This window comes from Cervus elaphus, chromosome 31 (genome assembly GCF_910594005.1).
Source record: "Cervus elaphus chromosome 31, mCerEla1.1, whole genome shotgun sequence".
Classification (NCBI taxonomy): domain Eukaryota; kingdom Metazoa; phylum Chordata; class Mammalia; order Artiodactyla; family Cervidae; genus Cervus; species Cervus elaphus.
The window spans coordinates 4257774-4276770 of NC_057845.1; the positions used below are offsets into that span (position 1 = coordinate 4257774).

At 39.3% G+C, this 18997-nt stretch overlaps 1 protein-coding gene across 2 annotated transcripts in view; it reads left to right on the forward strand.

Moving 5' to 3' along the window:
• TMEM50B (transmembrane protein 50B) overlaps positions 1 to 18491 on the forward strand; it is a 39414-nt gene extending 20923 nt beyond the window's left edge. The window contains exons 2-7 of one of the 2 annotated variants that reach the window (XM_043892909.1): positions 291 to 430; positions 2427 to 2539; positions 3832 to 3899; positions 10728 to 10820; positions 13548 to 13605; positions 17029 to 18491. In XM_043892909.1, the coding sequence (XP_043748844.1) occupies positions 332 to 430; positions 2427 to 2539; positions 3832 to 3899; positions 10728 to 10820; positions 13548 to 13605; positions 17029 to 17074 (477 nt within the window). In that variant the 5' untranslated portion in view covers positions 291 to 331 and the 3' untranslated portion in view covers positions 17075 to 18491. Of the gene's footprint in view, positions 1 to 290; positions 431 to 2343; positions 2540 to 3831; positions 3900 to 10727; positions 10821 to 13547; positions 13606 to 17028 lie in introns of those variants that run through there. The other variant, XM_043892910.1, reaches the window with a different exon arrangement.
• Positions 18492 to 18997: the final 506 nt, after the last annotated feature.

Consider the following 18997-nt stretch of genomic DNA (forward strand, 5'->3'; position numbering starts at 1 on the left):
ACATAGATCCACCTTTCGATGGGAGAAGTGTCAGAGACTGCAGATTTGTTTTAAAAACACCCTGCTCATTTAACAGATACTGTTAGTAAGTGCCCTCTTGTGTCCTAGCAGTCTTAGGTACATCTCAATAGATACTCATTGTAGTACTGAATTTTTCTTCTTACCTATAGGAGATAAAGACCCGAAGTAAGTTGGTGTTTAAAGCTTGAAGTAAAAAGGAGTAAAATATTTCAGTTCTTAAAAATATTTCCTTACATGGATTTTTTTTGTCTTTTTTTTTTTTTTTGTAGAATATAATATTTAATGAAAAATCCATGCTTAAGTGGTGAAAATGGCGGGCTTCCTAGATAATTTCCGTTGGCCGGAATGTGAATGCATTGACTGGAGTGAGAGAAGAAACGCAGTGGCTTCTGTGGTTGCAGGCATATTGGTAAGTGGAGAGGCGTGGTTGGCGACATTTGTGCCTCACCTTTCCCCCTGAAAACTGATCTCGATTCCTTTGCACTGTGAATAACCAAGATAATACAATTTTTGTAGGCAGTCGTTTTTTGGTTTTTGTTTTAAATATTTATTTATTTATTTTTTGGCCATGTTGGGTTTTCGTTGCTGCATGCAAGCCTTCTCTGGTTGCAGCGCCCAAGCTTCTCATTGCAGTGACGTCCCTCCCTGAGAAGCACAGACTCTGGGGCACATGGGCTTCTTAGCTGCTGCTCGAGGGTTCCAGTGCTCGGGTCAGCAGTTGTGGTGCATGGGCTTAGTTGTTCCTCTGCATGCGGGATCCTCATGGACCAGGGATTGAACCTGCGATCCTTGCATCGTCAGGCAGATTCCTAACTGCTAGATCACCAGGGAAGTCCTTTTATTTAAAAAAAAAATGCAAAAAAAATGCTTTTTACTAAAAATATCAAACATACAGACAAAAATAGAATGGTATAGAGAGTCCCTTCTCACCCCTGGTACTTAATCTTTGAGCTTCAGAAAAAATTAAATCATGGACTTCTCTGATGGGCCAGACTCCACGATTCCACTGCAGGAGGCATGAGCTTGATCCCTCATCAGGGAACTAAGATCCCACGTGCCACAATGAAAGTGAAAGTGAAGTCGCTCAGTCGTGTACGACTCTTTGCGAACCCATGGACTGTAGCCCGCCAGGCTCCCCTGTCCGTGGGAGTCTCCAGGCAAGAATACTGGAGTGGGTTGCCATTTCCTTCTCCAGGGGATCTTCCTGACCCAGGGATCGAACCCAGGTCTCCTGCATTGCTGGCAGACGCTTTACCCTCTGAGTCACAAGGGGAGCCCCAGGGCACAGCCCCCCCCCCCCAAAAAAATCAGATTATGGCCAATCTTGTGAAGGAAATCAAGCATCCCCTGCCCCCACCGAATAAGATACTTGCTGTATTTTACACGTCATTCAAGAGCTTCTTTACGATACTGGCATACTCCATCATGAAGTTTTGCATTCCTTTCTTTGTCTGAACACTCTTGTTATAAAACTTGTCATTTTGAAGCTAAATGTATTCTGGTGCCTCCAAGGCCTGGAACGAGTTAAGTTCCCTTTCCGGGAGCTGATCATTGAAACCACAACCACCTTGAGCTGGGACCAGAAAGATCCTGTTACACTTAATGTAAATTTCTCTTTTTCAGTGTATAGTTCTACACCTGAAGTCCAATAGAAAAAAAAATAAGTAGAACAAGAACTAAAGATAACTGTGAAGCAGTATACATGCAGAAGTCTTTTAGGTGTTTCTAAGTTTTTCTTGTTCTCTATGGTCATCTCTCCTGCACTTAATTTGCCTATGAAATTCCTTAGTAACTTTTCTACTTTGTCTATTCAGCCTAGTTTACATAGAAACTTTACATTTTGCAAACTCATATTTAATCAGTTTTACAGTATTTAATCAAATTGCCTATTAATTAAAATCATAGCAAGTTTAGATGTTTTCTTGGAGACATGGCGACTCATTTGTGGAAGCAAAAGTACTTGATCACACTAAAAGGGAATGTCCGAGTGCTTTTTAATATGAACAAGGGAATGAAACCAGGTAATCAGTGAACTGGTTAGTTAAGAGAGCTTTGGTTGTATATAATTTTATGGTGCATTTATGGTGTATTTTATGGTTGTATATAAATTTATGGTGAAAGAAGCAGATAATTCATTCCTAGATAATAAATTTTTCATCTTGCTCTGAGAGCAGAACTTCAGAATCTTATACCAATTTGATTAGTTGGATTTACCTCATATACTATAAAGAAGTAAACAAGGGATTCTTATTTTTTATATTTCAGCATCTAAAACTCAAAGTAGACATATTTCATTGTATGTTTCAATTATATTGTCCGTAGAAAACATGAGATGTGAAGGAACAGGTAAGCCACAGTGTTGGTGTGAGTGCTGTTTTAACGACGTGGGCTTTCTCCTTCTCAAGTTTTTTACTGGTTGGTGGATAATGATCGATGCAGCTGTGGTGTATCCGAAGCCAGAACAGCTGAACCATGCCTTTCACACATGTGGAGTGTTTTCCACATTGGCTTTCTTCATGTAAGTATGAGGTAACTCTCAATTCAAGATTATTTTTCTAAAAACTTTTTTTTTCTCAAAAGTTTAATGCTATCTGGAATAATTTCAATTGATTCTTTAACATGATATATATATATGTGTGTGTATATCTATATTCCCATTTTATTAAAATTTTTTTTAAATCAAGAATAACTATTGAATTTAGTCAGATAATCTTTTTATTCTCTATAATGATTCAGCATGTGATTTTCGAGATCTTATATTTGTATAACTGACAAATTACTAGTTTTATAGATCTTAAGACAATTTTTTGTATTTTAACACCTCTGAATATCAGCATGCTTCTCATAGTCATTGGTATCTTATAATTCATAATTTTTTCCCTTGGTAGCATAAAAATAATGGTGCATCTTAAAAATCATTGGCATTTTAGATTTAATCAAGTTTGTACATATGTAGATTTTTTAGAACGGGAGTAATCCTTGAATATTCTCATATATTCATCTTTTACCATGGAGTATTATTTAAATGTATTACTTGACTGTATTTGCCAGTATTTGGGGGAGGACAAAATTAACCTAAAATTAAAAGATTGATCTATGGCTTTTCTTTTTTATTAAATCATTTTCAGGTTTAGCCATTCTGTCACTTCTAAGAGTTTAGAAGTTTTTCATGGATGTCTTTTAATAATTTAAAAAATAGGTTGAACATTAAAATTATATAATTTTATTGTAGTCAGGAGCTTTAAAAATGTTTAAATTTGTAGAAGATGGATCTACTTATATTCATTCAGGATGCTAAGTAAAGACAATTCCTACTACAAATGAAACTGCTCTGACAAAAGTGGAAAGAGAAGCTGAATAAAGTGAGCCTACTTATTATACATAAACCACATGTTCTCTGAATTTGAGAAATGAATGAGAGAAAGTCACTTGACTTTTAACACAAAGAGAAACTTTTGAGCTCTTATTTATAGTGAGAGCCTTAAAATGGGATAACACACAGTGGGTCACTCATGTAAAATAGGCAAGGAAATCAGAGAACGGGAGTCTCTTTCAAAATCTCTGGAGACAAGTGATAGTAATCCCTGAAAATTAAATCTTTTCTGGGTGTATTTTAGTAAAGTAAGACTACTGTAATATTTCTATCCATTAGGACATTTAAGTTAAAAGATACATTCGGGTTATTCAGATGTTGACTTTAGTTAGAAAATGTTTCTCTTCTAAATGACTTGTGAAGAAGATATTCTCTTCTAAATATCTGTGACTGTTTTAGCAGCCTGAGAGCTTATTGGATGATTTGCATTGCTCTAGGATAAATGCTGTGTCCAACGCTCAGGTGAGAGGTGACAGTTACGAGAGCGGCTGTTTAGGAAGGACAGGTAAGGCCCTTTCGAGCGGTCACTGTGCTGGTGAAGGAGGGATTCATCAGTAGGAAAAACAAAGCCTCTTGTGAGTCTTCATCTAGGGATGGTAATGATTATGTAGGATTTTTGCAGTTTTGCTTTTAAAAAAAGTTGCTGTTATTTAAAACTTTAAGAAAGTTGAAGTTACTGGTTTTTGTCATGTTATATTGCCCATAGTATATAGATAAAATATACTATTCGGAATCAGTGGATCTTGACTCCAGGTTATTCTTCCTATACTAATGATAGATTTATTCTTATCCCAAATGTTGACTAATAGTCTTACTTACAATATGGCTGATTGTGATTATTTAACAGCAAAGTACAGACACATTAAGAGATCAAACCTAGGGCTACAGTGTTTTTCACATTTAGTTCTGATCACCTGAATAACCAACCCATAGACTACAACGAAAGTATGTAGAAGAATCATGCTGTATACATACACATTTTTTTGTTTGAAATCTTTTGATTTGTCATCCAATAGTATTTTTCTTTTTTTCAGACTATAACACATTCTGTTAGAATCCAGGTGTTTGTTTCCAGTGGAATTTTCTTGCTGTATATGAAAAGTACAGGACTAGACATCCTGTTTCCAGCCTTTAAGGATGAGGGAGGGTAACTTGTAATTATAGTCAGAAATTGGGAGCATGTGGGAAAGGAATTTTGAAGGATGATTAGGAATAATACTTGTAGAATTCAGTTCAGTTCAGTTGCTCAGTCATGTCCGTCTCTTTTGCGACCCCATGGGCTGCAGCACACCAGGCTGCTGCCCATCACCAACTCCAGGAGCTTGCTCAAACTCATGTCCATCCAGTCGGTGATGCCATCCAACCACCTCATCCTCATCCTCCTGCCTTTAATCTTTCTTAGCATCAGGATCTTTTCCAAGGAGTCAGTTCTTTGCATCAGGTGGCAAACTATTGAAGTTTCAACTTCAGCGTCAGTCCTTCCAGTAAACATTCAGGACCCATTTCCTTTAGGATAGACAGGTTGGATCTCCTTGCAGTCCAAGGGACTTTTGAATCTTCTCCAACACCACGTTCAAAAGCATCAAATCTTCGGCGCTCAGCTTTCTTTATAGTCCCAACTCTCACATCCATACATGACTACTGGAAAAACGATAGCTTTGACTAGACAGACTTTTGTTGGCAAAGTAATGCCTCTGCTTTTTAATATGCTGTCTAGGTTTGTCATAGCTTTTCTTCCAAGGGGCAAGTGTTTTTAATTTCGTGACTGCAGTCACCATCTGCAGCGATTTTGCAGCCCAGGAAAATAAAGTCTGTCACTGTTTCCATTGTTTCCCCATCTATTTGCCATGAAGTGATGGGACCAGATGCCATGACCTTTGTTTTCTGAATGTTGAGTTTTAAGCCAACTTTTTCACTCTCCTCTTTTACTTTCATCAAGAGGCTCTTTAGTTCTTCTTCGCTTTCTGCCATAAGGGTGTTGTCATACACGTATCTGAGGTTATTGATATTTTTCCTGGTAGTCTTGATTCCAGCTTTTGCTTCATCCAGCTGGTATTTCACATGATGTACTCTGAATATGAGTTAAACAAGCAGGGTGACAGTATACAGCCTTGACATACTCCTTTCTCGATTTGGAACCAGTCTGTTTTTCTATGTCCAGTTCTAACTGTTGCTTCCTGACCTGCATACAGATTTCTCAGGAGGCAGGTCAGGTGGTCTGGTATTCCCATTTCTTGAAGAATTTACCAGTTTGTTGTGATCCACACAGTCAAAGGCTTTGGTGCAGTCAGTAAAGCAGAAGTAGATGTTTTTCTGGAACTCTTGCTTTCTCGATGATCCAATGTATGTTGGCAATTTGATCTCTGGTTCCTCTGCCTTTTCTAAAACCAGCTTGACATCTGGAAGTTCATGGTTCACGTACTGTTGAAGCCTGGCTTGGAGAATTTTGAGTATTAGTTTGCTAGCGTGTGAGATGAGTACAATTGTGTGGTAGTTTGAACATTCTTTGGCATTGCCTTTCTTTGGGATTGGAATGAAAACTGACCTTTTCCAGTCCTATGGCCACTGCAGAGTTTTCCAAATTTGCTGGCATATTGAGTGCAGCACTTTGGCAGCATCATCTTTTAGGATTTGAAATAGCTCAACTGGAATTCCATCACCTCCACTAGCTTTGTTCATAGTGATATTTCCTAAGGCCCACTTGACTTCACGTTCTAGGATGTCTGGCTCTGGGTGAGTAATCACACCATCATGGGTATCTAGGTCATGAGGTCATGAAGATGTTTTTTTGTATAATTCTTCCATGTATTCTTGCCTCCTCTTCTTAATATCTTCTGCTTCTATTAGGTCTGTACCATTTCTGTCCTTTATTGTGCCCATCTTGCATGAAATGTTCCCTTGGTATATAATTTTCTTGAAGAGATCTCTAGTCTTTTCCATTCTGTTGTTTTCTTCGATTTCTTTGCATTGATCACTGAGGAAGGCTTTCTTCTCTCTCCTTGCTGTTATTTGAAACTCTGCATTCAAATGGGTATATATTTCCTTTTCTCCTTTGCCTTTAGTTTCTCTTCTTTTCTCAGCTATTTGTAAGGCCTCCTCAGACAACCTTTTTGCTTTTTTGCATTTCTTTTTCTTGGGGATGGTCTTGATCACTGCCTCCTGTACAATGTCATGAACCTCCATCCATAGTTCTTCAGGCACTCTGTCTATCAAATCTAATCCCTTGAATCGATTTCTCACTTCCACTGTGTAATCATAAGGGATTTGATTTAGGTCATACCTGAATGGTCTAGTGGTTTTCCCTACTTTCTTCAGTTTCAGTCTGAATTTGGCAATAAGGAGTTCATGATCTGAGCCACAGTCAGCTTCTGGTCTTGTTTCTGCTGACTGTATAGAGCTACTCCATCTTCGGTTGAAAAGAATATAGTCAGTCAGATTTCTGTATTGACCATCTGGTAATGTCCATCTGTAGAGTCTTCTCTTGTGTTGTTGGAAGAGGGTGTTTGCTATGACCAGTGCGTTCTCTTGGCAAAACTCTGTTAGCCTTTGCCCTGCTTCGTTTTGTAATCCAAGGCCAAATTTGCTTGTTACTCCAGGTATCTCTTGACTTCCTACTTTTGCATTCCAGTCCCCTATAATGAAAAGGATATCTTTTTTGGGTGTTAGTTCTAGAAGGTCTTATAGGTCTTCATAGAACCATTCAACTTCAGCTTCTTCAGCAGTACTGGTCAGGGCATAGACTTGGATTACCGTGATAGTGAATGGTTTGCCTTGGAAATGAACAGAGATCATTCTGTCATTTTTGAGATTGTACCCAAGTACTGCATTTTGGACTCTTTTGTTGACTATGAGGGCTACTCCATTTATTCTAAATGATTCTTGCCCACAGTAGTAGATATAAATTCGCCCATTTGTCCATTTTAGCTCACTGATTCCTAAAATGTCAATGTTCGCTCTTGCCATCTCCTGTTTGGCCACTTGCAATATACCTTGATTCATGGACCTAACATTCCATGTTCCTATGCAATATTGTTCTTTTTTTTTTGCAATATTGTTCTTTGTTCCATTGTTATAGCAATGGACTTTACTTCCATTGCCAGTCACATCTACAACTGGGTGTTGTTTTTGCTTTGGCTCCATCTCTTCATTTTTTCTGGAGTTATTTCTCCACTGATCTCCAGTAGCATTTTGGGTACCTACCGACCTAGGGAGTTCATCTTTCAGGGTCATATCTTTCTGCCTTTTCAAACTGTTCATGGCGTTCTCAAGGCAAGAATGCTGAAGTGGTTTGCCATTCCCTTCTTGTAGAATACTTAGTGTGTACCAAAGACTACCCTGAATTTTCTACACATATTAACTCAGCCAGTTTTGCAATAGTCCTTGGAGATAAGTGATCTTGTCCTCAATTTTAGATGAAGGAACTAGGGCACAGAGAGCTCAAGTAACTTGTCCAAGTCAGAAAGCAAGTAAGTGGTGGGGCCAGGATTTGCACTCCGACAGGCTGATTTCAGAGCCTTTGCTTTTAGCCACTGTGTCATGCTTGTATCCAGTTGAGAACCGTTTAGTGTCCTTGTCTGTTACCATTTACTCAGTGTAATTGAGGATAATTTTATATGAAATATATTGTTCAGTTTAAGGTGTACAATTTGAATTTTGACAAATGTACACAGTGTGTAGCTACACCTACAGTCGTAGTATAGAATATTTCCGTTACTCCAGAAAGTTTAATCCCCTTTCCCCTACCTGGCCACCGCTAATCTGCCTCCTGTCACTGTAGTTTTGCCCTTTCTAGAATCTCATGTACCCACTGAATGACTCCCAGTTTCCCCCTTCAGTCCCTGGCAACTGCTATTGTACTCGCTGTTTCTGTGAGCTTGACTGTCTTAGATACCTCACATAAAGGGCATGGGCCTGGAAGAAGGAAATCCTGCTGTATGTGATAACAGGGATGAACTTGGAGGACATGATGCTAAGTGAACTAAGCCAGTTACAGGGGGACAAGTAAGCTTTCTTTTGCACCTGATGCTTTAAGCGCTGATGCAGATTTTATGATTTCACTTCCATTGTGATCCTTGAAGAATTGGAGAGGCTGGGGATAGTGACAAATGACAGACAAACCTAAGTTAAAAGTGCGTTGTGGGGCTTCCCTGGTGGCTCCGTGGTAAAGAATCCACTGCCAGTGCAGGGTACGCAGGTTCGATCCCTGACCCGGGAACATCCCACATGCCATGGAGCAACTAAGCCCGTGAGCTGCAGCTATTGAGCTGGTGCTCTGGAACCTGGGAGCCGCAACTACTGAAGCCTGTGCACCCTAGAGCCCATGCTTTGCAATAAGACAAACCACCACAATGAGAAGCCCCCACCCCCCAACTGGAGAGTAACCCTCTCTCGCTGCGACTAGGAAAAAGCCCACAGAGCAACAAAGACCCAGCACAACCAAAAATAAAAGTAAATAAAAATTATTTTAAGAAGTGTATTGTGTGTGTATGCTCACTTGCATGTCTTGTGCCCCAGCTTTGGCAGGTAATGTCAGGAATGAGTGAGAATGAAGAATAAAAGAGCATGTATTAGCAAGTGAAAATGTTGTGCATAGAGCACACATTTATTTATTTGATCATTAAAAATATATTCCACAGACATTGCTGTGGATTACGTTACTATTATCTGTTTTGTATAGAAAATTGTGCTGTAACTTACCCAAAGCTTTTTAGCTTAAGGGTAGAACTTGCATTTGTCTTGGGTCTGTGTGGTTCCAAAGCCTGTACTTTTTACTCTTAGTGACTATTACATTTTATTCCATGATTATTCTCTACTAAGTTCAAGTTCATAGTACAGTTTATACATGGTGCCTTTAGTGCAACTTCTGTCTAGTACTTCAGAAAATAAGGGCAAACTGTCTTATAGGCATGCTCAGTTATTGCCACACTTTCATACTACTTTAACAGTTTATTTGTAATTTATTCCTATTTAATTCCCAGAGTAATTTGCAGGAGAGTGTTATCAAAGTAATGAATATACAACAAATGGGAATGTTAAATAAAAAGGAACAGGAACCAGGTAGAAAGGAGATATTGTACTTAGAATGTAGGACAAGATGGATACTCTTATTAATTGTTTATTAACCTGACTCTGAGCTTCCTTGTAGTCAAAGCAAAAAAGGGAAAATATTAGTTTTTTATTTTTTGTTAAACAAAAGCGTACTCATTTTTTAAGGGAAGTTTTTTTTTCTTGTTCTATCAGAAGAGTTTTGTGTGGTCACATATAAAGGACATGAAGGAAAATAATTACAAGGAGTTTTGGTAGTTCCTTTTCATTTATTTTTTAAAAAGGCTGCAATTGAATTTGGAAGATGTCTTTCTCCAAGGAGCTAAACATTTCTGTATGCTTCTGGAGATCTGCTTAGTATTATAATAAAATTGAGATAATCTAGAGACCTGTTTTTTTCAAACATCAGCTGTTCCAGCCATGCTGAGCTTTGAGCTTCCTGCTTATCTGGTGTCCAAAATATATGAATTTCTGTTCACTTAGTAACAGAATATCTGCAATGAAAGCAAGTTTAGCTATTATGGAAATCGGCTTGGGTTTTATTTTCATTCCAGTGGAGCTTCATTCCCCTTCCACAGGGTGGCAGACTGTCAGTATACCTGTGATCAGGGTCTGGCACAGATGATAACTTGCATTCCTAAAAGTGTGTTGAATCTACTCACGTGATCACTGTATTGAGATTCTGTGTTGTATAAATTCAAAAATTCTACATAGTGAGGGGTTGAAGAGATGCTGTTGTCCTTGAACTTTTCAAGGATACGTGGCACAAGTTGCTGCCTCAGCCGTAAGACAGACTGATATATGGCTGCTGTTAGTATCATATTGAGTAGTAACATGATATTAATACTGATGAAGAGGGGACATATGGTCCTTGTTCATTTGCAATCTCTCATTCCTGTATGGTAATGGCTGTCTGAAATAAATGTTACTTCTAATAGAACAATTACTTTGATAATATATAACAGGATAACTTTTCAGTTAGGGTTCAATTAATCAGTTTAGTCAAGTAATGACTTATGAAGCCTGCCTACTTTAATTTACTCAGCTGTTAGTTTTTTTAGCCAGTAGAATGACAGCTTACCCTTTTTCTCTTTACAAGTATTGCTTTACCTGTTTTAGTTTATTTTTTAAAATCTTCATTCAGTTAATTGTTAAAGCAGGTGTATATAAATATGTGACTGTCTTTGATAGGCATAGTGTATATTAAGTTACGTGTTCTAGTATTGTATATTCCTGAGACATAGAGCTGCAGAAATGAGCAAAATCATAAAGCCGGTTTTTCACACAGGTGCTCGAGTTTGGCTCTTCATTGGTTTCATGTTGATGTTTGGGTCACTGATTGCTTCTATGTGGATTCTCTTTGGTGCCTATGTTACCCAGAGTAAGTATTTATTTTTCTTTTCTTTCATAGGAGACATTCAGATATGTCTTTTCTATGTGGCTTAGTCTTTTATGTCCCCATGGAGTAAAATTTAGTCTAATTACTCAGCTTCAAGCTAAGACTCCGTGTAAAGATATAAATTGTTTAATATAGCTTCCCTTTGGGGTCATTGAGTGCAGTAGGGTAGGCCCGCTGGGAAATCCAAGCCACTGACAAGACCAGGTAACTCTCAGCCATCTCTCGAGGTTCTCATTCCTTTCTTTCCCCAGGCAGCCAGGCTCTACACTAGAGGCCTTTTACTGAGGATTGTGGTCTTAAAAGCTGCACAGGGCTACAGCCCCTTATACACAACTCGAAAACCCACGAAGTGCTGAAGGTCAAGAATTTCATAAGCAGCTTGGCAGCAAAACCTGACCTAAACTGACCTGGGGCTCATTATTATCTTTATTTGCTTTAATAAGCATTCAAATGTTTTATTATGGGAATATGGTTGCATTTGGTTGTGGGATACTGGTCCAAACCCAGTTGTGGGTGCTATGCCATATTATGCCCTGTGTTATCATCCTTAAATCTGAAAAATTCTCAATTCTAAAACATGTCTGGCCCCAAGGATTTCAAGATAAGGTGTTATGGACACTGTATCTTTCTGTCCACTGATACATCTCCTCTCCAACTCCAGTCTCTAATTTTTCATTCATAGGTACAAGGGGAGTCTTTTAAGTGCAAGATTGAAGATGTGTATAGCCTTCATGTAGAAACGGTTGATGCCGTGGAGTGAGCTCTTAGTACATCATTCTGAGTCTTGGGACTGTTTCAGTCCCCACAGCTTTTCATCAGGGAGGTGGTGAGAGGTTTTGAAAAGCGGGACGCAGTTGTACCCTGTACTCCAGGAAGCATCAGAAGAACCTTTCACTGGCTCTCTCCCTTCACTCCAAAGACAGCATCAGTTTCAGATAACACTTTACTCATCTTCTGTTGCCTCTGTCTTTGGAATCTCTTTGTCACTCTGCTTAACTGTCACATCTCCTTGTCCTGACCCCCAGCTGACCTTTTAATATCATGATAGGATCCCTTAAGTATCATAGGTTGATCAGTGTTAGATTTTGGAATACCTTCATCTTTCATTTTGTGCAAAATAAATAGGTATAAGAGGTGAGTGGTTGACTAATGTTTAAATAATACCACTCACCACATATATCTAAAATGTGTTATTTTAGTTTATTAAAAATACTATGAAAAACAAATAAATAAATAAAAATACCATGGAGCTTGCAGTTGTTGGGCTGTACCGTGTAGCATGTGCGATCTTCGTTCCCCCACCAGTCACAGTGCAGAATCCTAACCACTGGACCACCAGGGAATCCCCTTTAGTGGTTGTATCTTAATCTTTAAAGATCCAGTACATATTGAGAAGTTTATTGATTATGGATCTCATTTCCATATTCCTACAGTACTGCTCATTACATATACTTAGAGTGTTTTGGCCAAACCACACAGCCTGTAGGATCTTGGTTCCCTGACCAGGGATTGAACCTGCACTCGCTGCAGTGGAAGCTCGGAGTCAACCCCCAGACCACCAAGGAATTCCCTATGTCTACATCTTAGTTTGCAAACTGAACATGCATTTACTTCAGAGAGCCTTTCTAACACGTATTTCAAGTCTTTTACTGAACAGGTTTTCTGGACCTGTTAATAACAGTAGCAGCTAACAGTTACACAGTACTTCAAGAGTGAGTACTGTCACGAGTGCTGTGTATAGTCTACACCTCTCACGCTCTGGGGTAGGTGTCGTTACAATGCCCATTTTACGATGAGGAAAGTAAGGGATGATGGGTGAAATAATTTACCCATGATCATACATTTAGTCAGTGGTAGAGTTGGGATTCAGATCCAGGGGTACGGCTCAAACTTGGAGCTTTTAACCATGTAGCTATATTGTTTGCTGTGATTTCAAAGGCTACAAGTTGAATATTTCTTCATCCTACCTAGTATTTTTAATCAGCATTGATCGTTTTATAAAAGTTAAATATCCACAAAAATTTGAATCATTTCCAATGTTTTCTTTTTCCTTCTTAGAAAGATAGTGACTCTTTTCTCCAGGAGAATATGATGAATTATAATGATTCTTTTTGCATGTGTCAGATTTATGAAATAAAACTCCTAAATTCATGAAGGAAAATAAGCTGAACATCTGTTCAGCTGTTAGATCATCAGAAATGTAATTTGCATCTTTCTAACATTGCATATTTCTAAAGTTGTGTATTTCTATCATTGTACTTCTAACATTGTGCATTTCTGACGTGTATTTATTGGCCATGGGAAGTGACGGATGAGCTGCTGCTTCTCAGCAGTTCAGATGTAGCTGAAACCATAGCAAATACTTAAGACAAAAAGAAAATCTAGTAAGTTCTTTGTCTTTTATCCAGAATGAAAGTAACCCTTTGTTTTGAGAGAATAAGGTGGGCACTTTCTTACCTCAGTTTCGCTGTAGATTTCGTTTTCTTTTTTGGCTATACCGTGTGGCTTGTGGGGTCTTAGTTCCGTGAATTGACTGAACCCTGAGATTGAGCCCTGAGAGCAGAAATACAGAGGGGCTTCCCGCATTGTGGATTTCTTAGAGTTAATGGGTAATAGTAGTATTTTATAATATGCAGAGCATTATAAACGTCACAAATACTTTGTTGCTGACCTTTGCCTTTTGTGATCTGTTTTACTTTGTATGTGCAGATACTGATGTTTATCCAGGACTAGCTGTGTTTTTTCAAAATGCACTTATATTTTTTAGGTAAGTTGCCTAATTTTTAAACTACAGGTGTATACCATTTACAGAAACATTATCTTTATTATAAGAGCAGCATATGCAATGAAACATGTATAAATCTACAATATATAAAACTTATTTTAAAAAGTAAAAGTTCTACTATTGCATAAAAGCATACATAAACCACTTAATTAGGGGCCCTGCTGTATGCCAAGACTTAAGCTAGATGCTTTATGGATGTTAACTTTTTAAATTCCTGTGTAATTGTCTTAAGTATGTAAACCAGATGGTGTTCCTATTTTATCAATGAGAAAATAAGACTCAGAGGCTTACTTAAGTTCACTTAATAAGCAAATGCAGAACAGGGATTTGGACCCACCAGACTGCTGTTTCCATAGGCTGTGTTTTGTTGAGAAGCCTTCATGTACCTTCAGTAAAAAGAAAAAATTAGAATTAATACATAATATGCATGTCATATACAAAACCTGATTAGGGAATTAAATTTTTTAATTAAGTTTTAAAAGATAACTTTAAATAAAATAATAAATGATCAGAAATGTTTTTTAGGGGTAATCTTCTGTAAAGCTTCTAAAATGAAGCCTGTATCCTTTGCTTTTTGAGATGAAATGTCTTTTAATGTAAAGATAGGTAGGTACTTTAGGCATCATTTATAAAATTACAGCCCTTACCCTACACCTCACTCACAGAAGCATTAAGATCTAAGCCTCGGAGAAGTGTGTTTTTGTCACTGGTTTTAAGGAGTTGGATTATGGAGGGCTATGGTGTCGTTTTCTTCATATTTCTTCTGTTTGGGGTTCACTGAGTTTCTTGGATCTGTGGATATGTTACAGTTTTCACCATACTTGGAATCTTTTCAGACATTATTTCCTCAAATACTTTTTCTATCCACCCCGCCCTCCTGGTTCCAGCCACACACGTACTAGGCTGCTCGATGTCATCCCACAGCTCACTGGCGCTTAGTTCTTTGCGTGTTTTTTTCCTACCTCTCCAGCGCTGCTCTTCTGCCCACCAAGTCTTCTCCTTTCTTGTTTCTCTCTGTGTTTCATTTAGGTTCGTTTCCATTGTCACATCTTTAAATTCACTGATGTCTGCTTCTGTCACGTCTAATCTGCTGTTACTCCCATCCAGTGTGGTTCTCATCTCAGACATTGTATTTTTCATCTCTGTTAACTTGATTTGGGCTTTTTTCCCCCACCATTTCCGTGTCTCTCCCTAACATGCTTATGCTCTTCCTGTCTTCCTGAACACATGAAGTATGTTTATAGCTCTTCCAGTGTCCTTGTCTAATTGTGTCAGTTCTCAGTTGTTTCTACTGATTGCTTCCATTTCCTTTTTTCATTCTGAGTCTCTTCCTCTATTTGCTCTTTGCTGGCAGCTGACTGGGGGCTGGACTGTTGGGTGTTCCCTTAAATGTTTTTGAGCTTTGTTCTGAATGCAGCTCAGTCATTTGCAAACGTGTTGATCCTTTGGATCTTACTTGCAAGCTTTGTTAGGCAGGCCCAGAGCAGCTTTAGTCTGGGATTAATAGGTCCCCCTTGCTAAGGCAGAGAGCACTTCAGAGTGTTCTTCCGGATGCCGCGTGTGTTCTGAGGCCCTCCGGGAGCTCTGGGAGTGGTCCTTTCCAGTGTCTCCTTCGCTTTTCTCTGGTGGGTTCTGCCCGCCCGTCTGCTGTCAGTACTCAGCACCCATGTCAGTACCCATGTCAGTACCCATGTCAGTGCCCATGGGCCCCACCCTCCAGCCGTCTGTCCTCCACCTTGCAGTCTGGCTGCTTGTCCTCCCCGAGCACGTGACACTGTTTCCTCACCTCCAGAGACCCCTGTGCCTGGATTCCTTCTTATTGCACTGCAGCTGGGGCACTCTTGGTTTTGAAAGATGTGTGACCATTTCTGCGTCTTATGATTGTATTTCTCGGCACATGACTCACAGCCTTCTGGGAATACATTGAATTTGCACAAAGACATGTTAGGCACTGTTTCGAGATCAAATTTAAATTCAGATTCAGCCCTTTGCAGGGGCAGGTGAGCCTGTACAAATGACAGTTGGATGAGCAGAAACCTTATGTGTGTAAAGGCCTGTGATCACGTGCAGTGGCTGCTGCATCAACTGTGTGCTCCGCCCCGATGCAGGCAAGTTACCCAGCCAGCCGTGCTTCCCGTGTGCCGGGCTGCTTCTGAGTGTGGAGGGCAGCTCCCCCTCCTCGGTTTGCGTGCCCAGCAGTCTGCCATGCCCTGGCCACTCACTGTTGATGTTTCTTAAGTTTCTTTTCTAGGCTTCTTCTCGACTTGTTCTTTCTCTCGATGAGATCCTTTTTGCTGGGGACTTCAGTTAGTACCTGAACTCAGAGAGCCACAGATGTCTATCTCTGTGTCTAAACCACGTATTGGATTCTTACTTATCCCCTCCTGAGTGGCTGACATTTGAAATCTAACACAGCCAGTGTACCCACAGCTCAAACTCCTGGTCCCAGAGTGTCCCATCTTTCTGCCCCTTCCTTCTTCCCCTCATACCTTGCTGAGATAATGTCTTTCTTCCTCCCCTCCCTCCTCCCTCCCCTCCCTTTCCCCTCCCTCCTCCCTCCCCTGGGTCTTCATGCTGCGGGCAGGTTTTCTCTAGTTGTTGGGAGTGGGGGCTGCTCTTGATGGTGGTGTGTGGGCCTCTCACTGCGGTGGCCCCTTCTGTGACAGAGCATGCGCTCTGGGTGCATGGGCTCCGTGGTTGCGGAGCACAAGCTTAGATGCCCCGTGGTATGGGCGATCTCCCTGAACTGGGGATCGAACCCGTGCTGCTGCATTGGTAGGTGGACTCTTAACCACTGGACCACCAGGGAAGTCCCACACTCCCTTTCTTTTAGAATTTCAGTTCAGTCATCACTTCCTTAGGAAAACCTTGTCCTCCAACTAGGTCCGAGCCTTGTATTTCTCTCTCTGGATACCGTGTGAGTCACTGAGTTGGGATTTGGTTTTCTCCTGATGAGCACATCTGTCTAGTCTTGGCTCACAGTCACATTCCCACTGCTCAGCCAGGTGCCGCGTGCCCAGCCAATACTCTGTACAGTAACTTTCTGTAAATGAATGAAAAATTGCATGATGGTCTGTTTTAGGATGCTTCAGTTTTTGTAGTTCAGATATTGTAGAACCCTAGAGTGTGAGTGACCTTATTGCTAGCCACGATGAGAAATGTGGTCTTTCCTTACCAGTGTCCTATCCTGTAACTTCAGGCTTTAAGAACATATTAAACTCAGCCATCAGGTCCATAGACTGCTTTATAAAACAAGCAAATTCAGACCAACAGCACCACAGTCTTAAATTTTAGAAACTGATAGGAAGGATCAGTGAGGTATCCATCAAAGCATATTTAGAAAATGAATTCTCTATTGTGTTTCTATGTGGTTTTACCTCACGATTTATTTTAATATCTTTCCAGCACTCTGATCTACAAATTTGGAAGAACTGAAGAGCTGTGGACCTGAGAGCACTTCTCAAATCACGTTTCCCTTTTGTTTTATTCTATCTGTAGATGAGTTTGTATCTCAGTATAATTTACACATTGCCAAATGGAATCGATTGTACGTTAAATGTTTTGTCTCTTTCCACTTTTATGCCCTGAGTTTTTAAATAGTTTTATGGAATTTCTGTCCTTTTTTTTCCCATTGAATTAGATTGTTAATATGTACATAGTATAAGACTATATAGATGAGATGGGGAGTGTCAGTCTTTTTATTCTTGAGGACTTAAAGCTTAATCTGTTTCCTGAGCCAGGGTTGTATCATCATGGTCATTGTAGCGTTAACTACTTTGCCTGATTTTCAAAGATGTGCAAAAAATACAGCTCCACATATCTGAAAGAAGCACTGAGCCATTAAAAGGGGTATTTTAGCAAGTTGTAATTTATTTTGGCTTAAATGAATTTTTTTTAAAGGAAAAATGTTTGTTCTTATGTATAAAAGAAGTGGACTTTTATATGAAGATTTTTAAAAATGCCCGAAGGACTAGTTTGAAAATCTCTTCTAAAAAACAATTCCTCTAATAAGACTTTATTTGAGAAAGGGTAATACATGATCACATAAGCTCAGTTTTACATGGCTGATGTAAAAAGACTGTTAGGCAGCTCAGCAACATGCTTCTTAACAAAAGCAGCTTAAATGGTTGTCTTTTGACAGCCTACTATTATCTGATATTACAAAATTCTATATCAAGCAAGTTTGAAGACAACTGCAGTTTAAAAGCATGAACCATATAGCAAAAAGTGGAATAATTAGATTCAGGATAAAAGCACTTCTTCCTAAAGGGGATCATTATGACCTAGTGAAAAATTAGGCATTTCATCCACTCAATGACTTGACTACAAGTCTGTCTTTTGCTCTAGCTTTCAGAGCTTTAGGTGAACTCTTCCTGCAAAATACATCTTTAACCTGAAAGTTCTTACTCCAGTCAAAAGCTGGAGTATTTGCACTGTATTTGCACTGTGTGTATTCCCCTGAGAGATTTCAAAGGGAGAGCTGGGTCTTTATTTCTACTTTGGCTTTCCTTTGTTTTTTTGTTGCACTTTTTTTCAACAGGTTTTTTTTTGTTGTTGCACTTTTTTCCTCCAGAGGGACTTTTCTAGAGCCTTTTGTTGTAAGACAGAATAATATTAGTGATATTATATGCAGCTTCTAACACAAGCCGTGTTTTGCTTAACGTGTCTCTCCTCTCTGAGGTTTTACCGTGCACAGAGTATGAAGCAGTTGTGGAATGCTGTGCCTCTGTCTAGATATCATCTTGTTTAATCACTTTCTCTTTGTTGTTTTTTCCTTCAAAAATACCGTCTTGCTTCCAATAAATTGTAAGACTAATTACATGGTTCCACTCCCTTGTAACTTGTTACAATAAATATTACTTCTCACACATTGTAATATTGTTAAATCTGTTGGAGAAAACAAACTCTAAAATTTGGTTTGCTGTTCAGTTTTCAGTCATTTCCAGTGGACCTGGTCAAAGAAGTGGTTTCCCTTTATAAAATATATATATATATATATTTTTTTTTTCTCCCTGTTGGGTGCAGGGGACACAACTGCTCAGCTTGTGAGATTCTAGTTCCCTGACCAGGGCTGAAACCTGGGTCCTCGGCAGTGAAAGTGGGGAGTCCCAACCACTGGACCGGCAGTGAATTCCCAGGAGAAATATATTCTACTCAGATTTGTGAAATGCTAGTGTGAAGGCTACTGAAGGGAAGGCTGACTGAAATAGTGGCTGCTTTTTCCATTTTTCACTCTGTCATGAATTTGTTTTTTAATTGGGAGCAAATCACTTGATTTCCCTGTTTGTTTCCTCATTAAAAAAAAAAAGATAATGTTGGTATCCACTCCTGTCAGACACCGTGAGTCAGAATAGAGTCCTTTGTAAACCTGTAA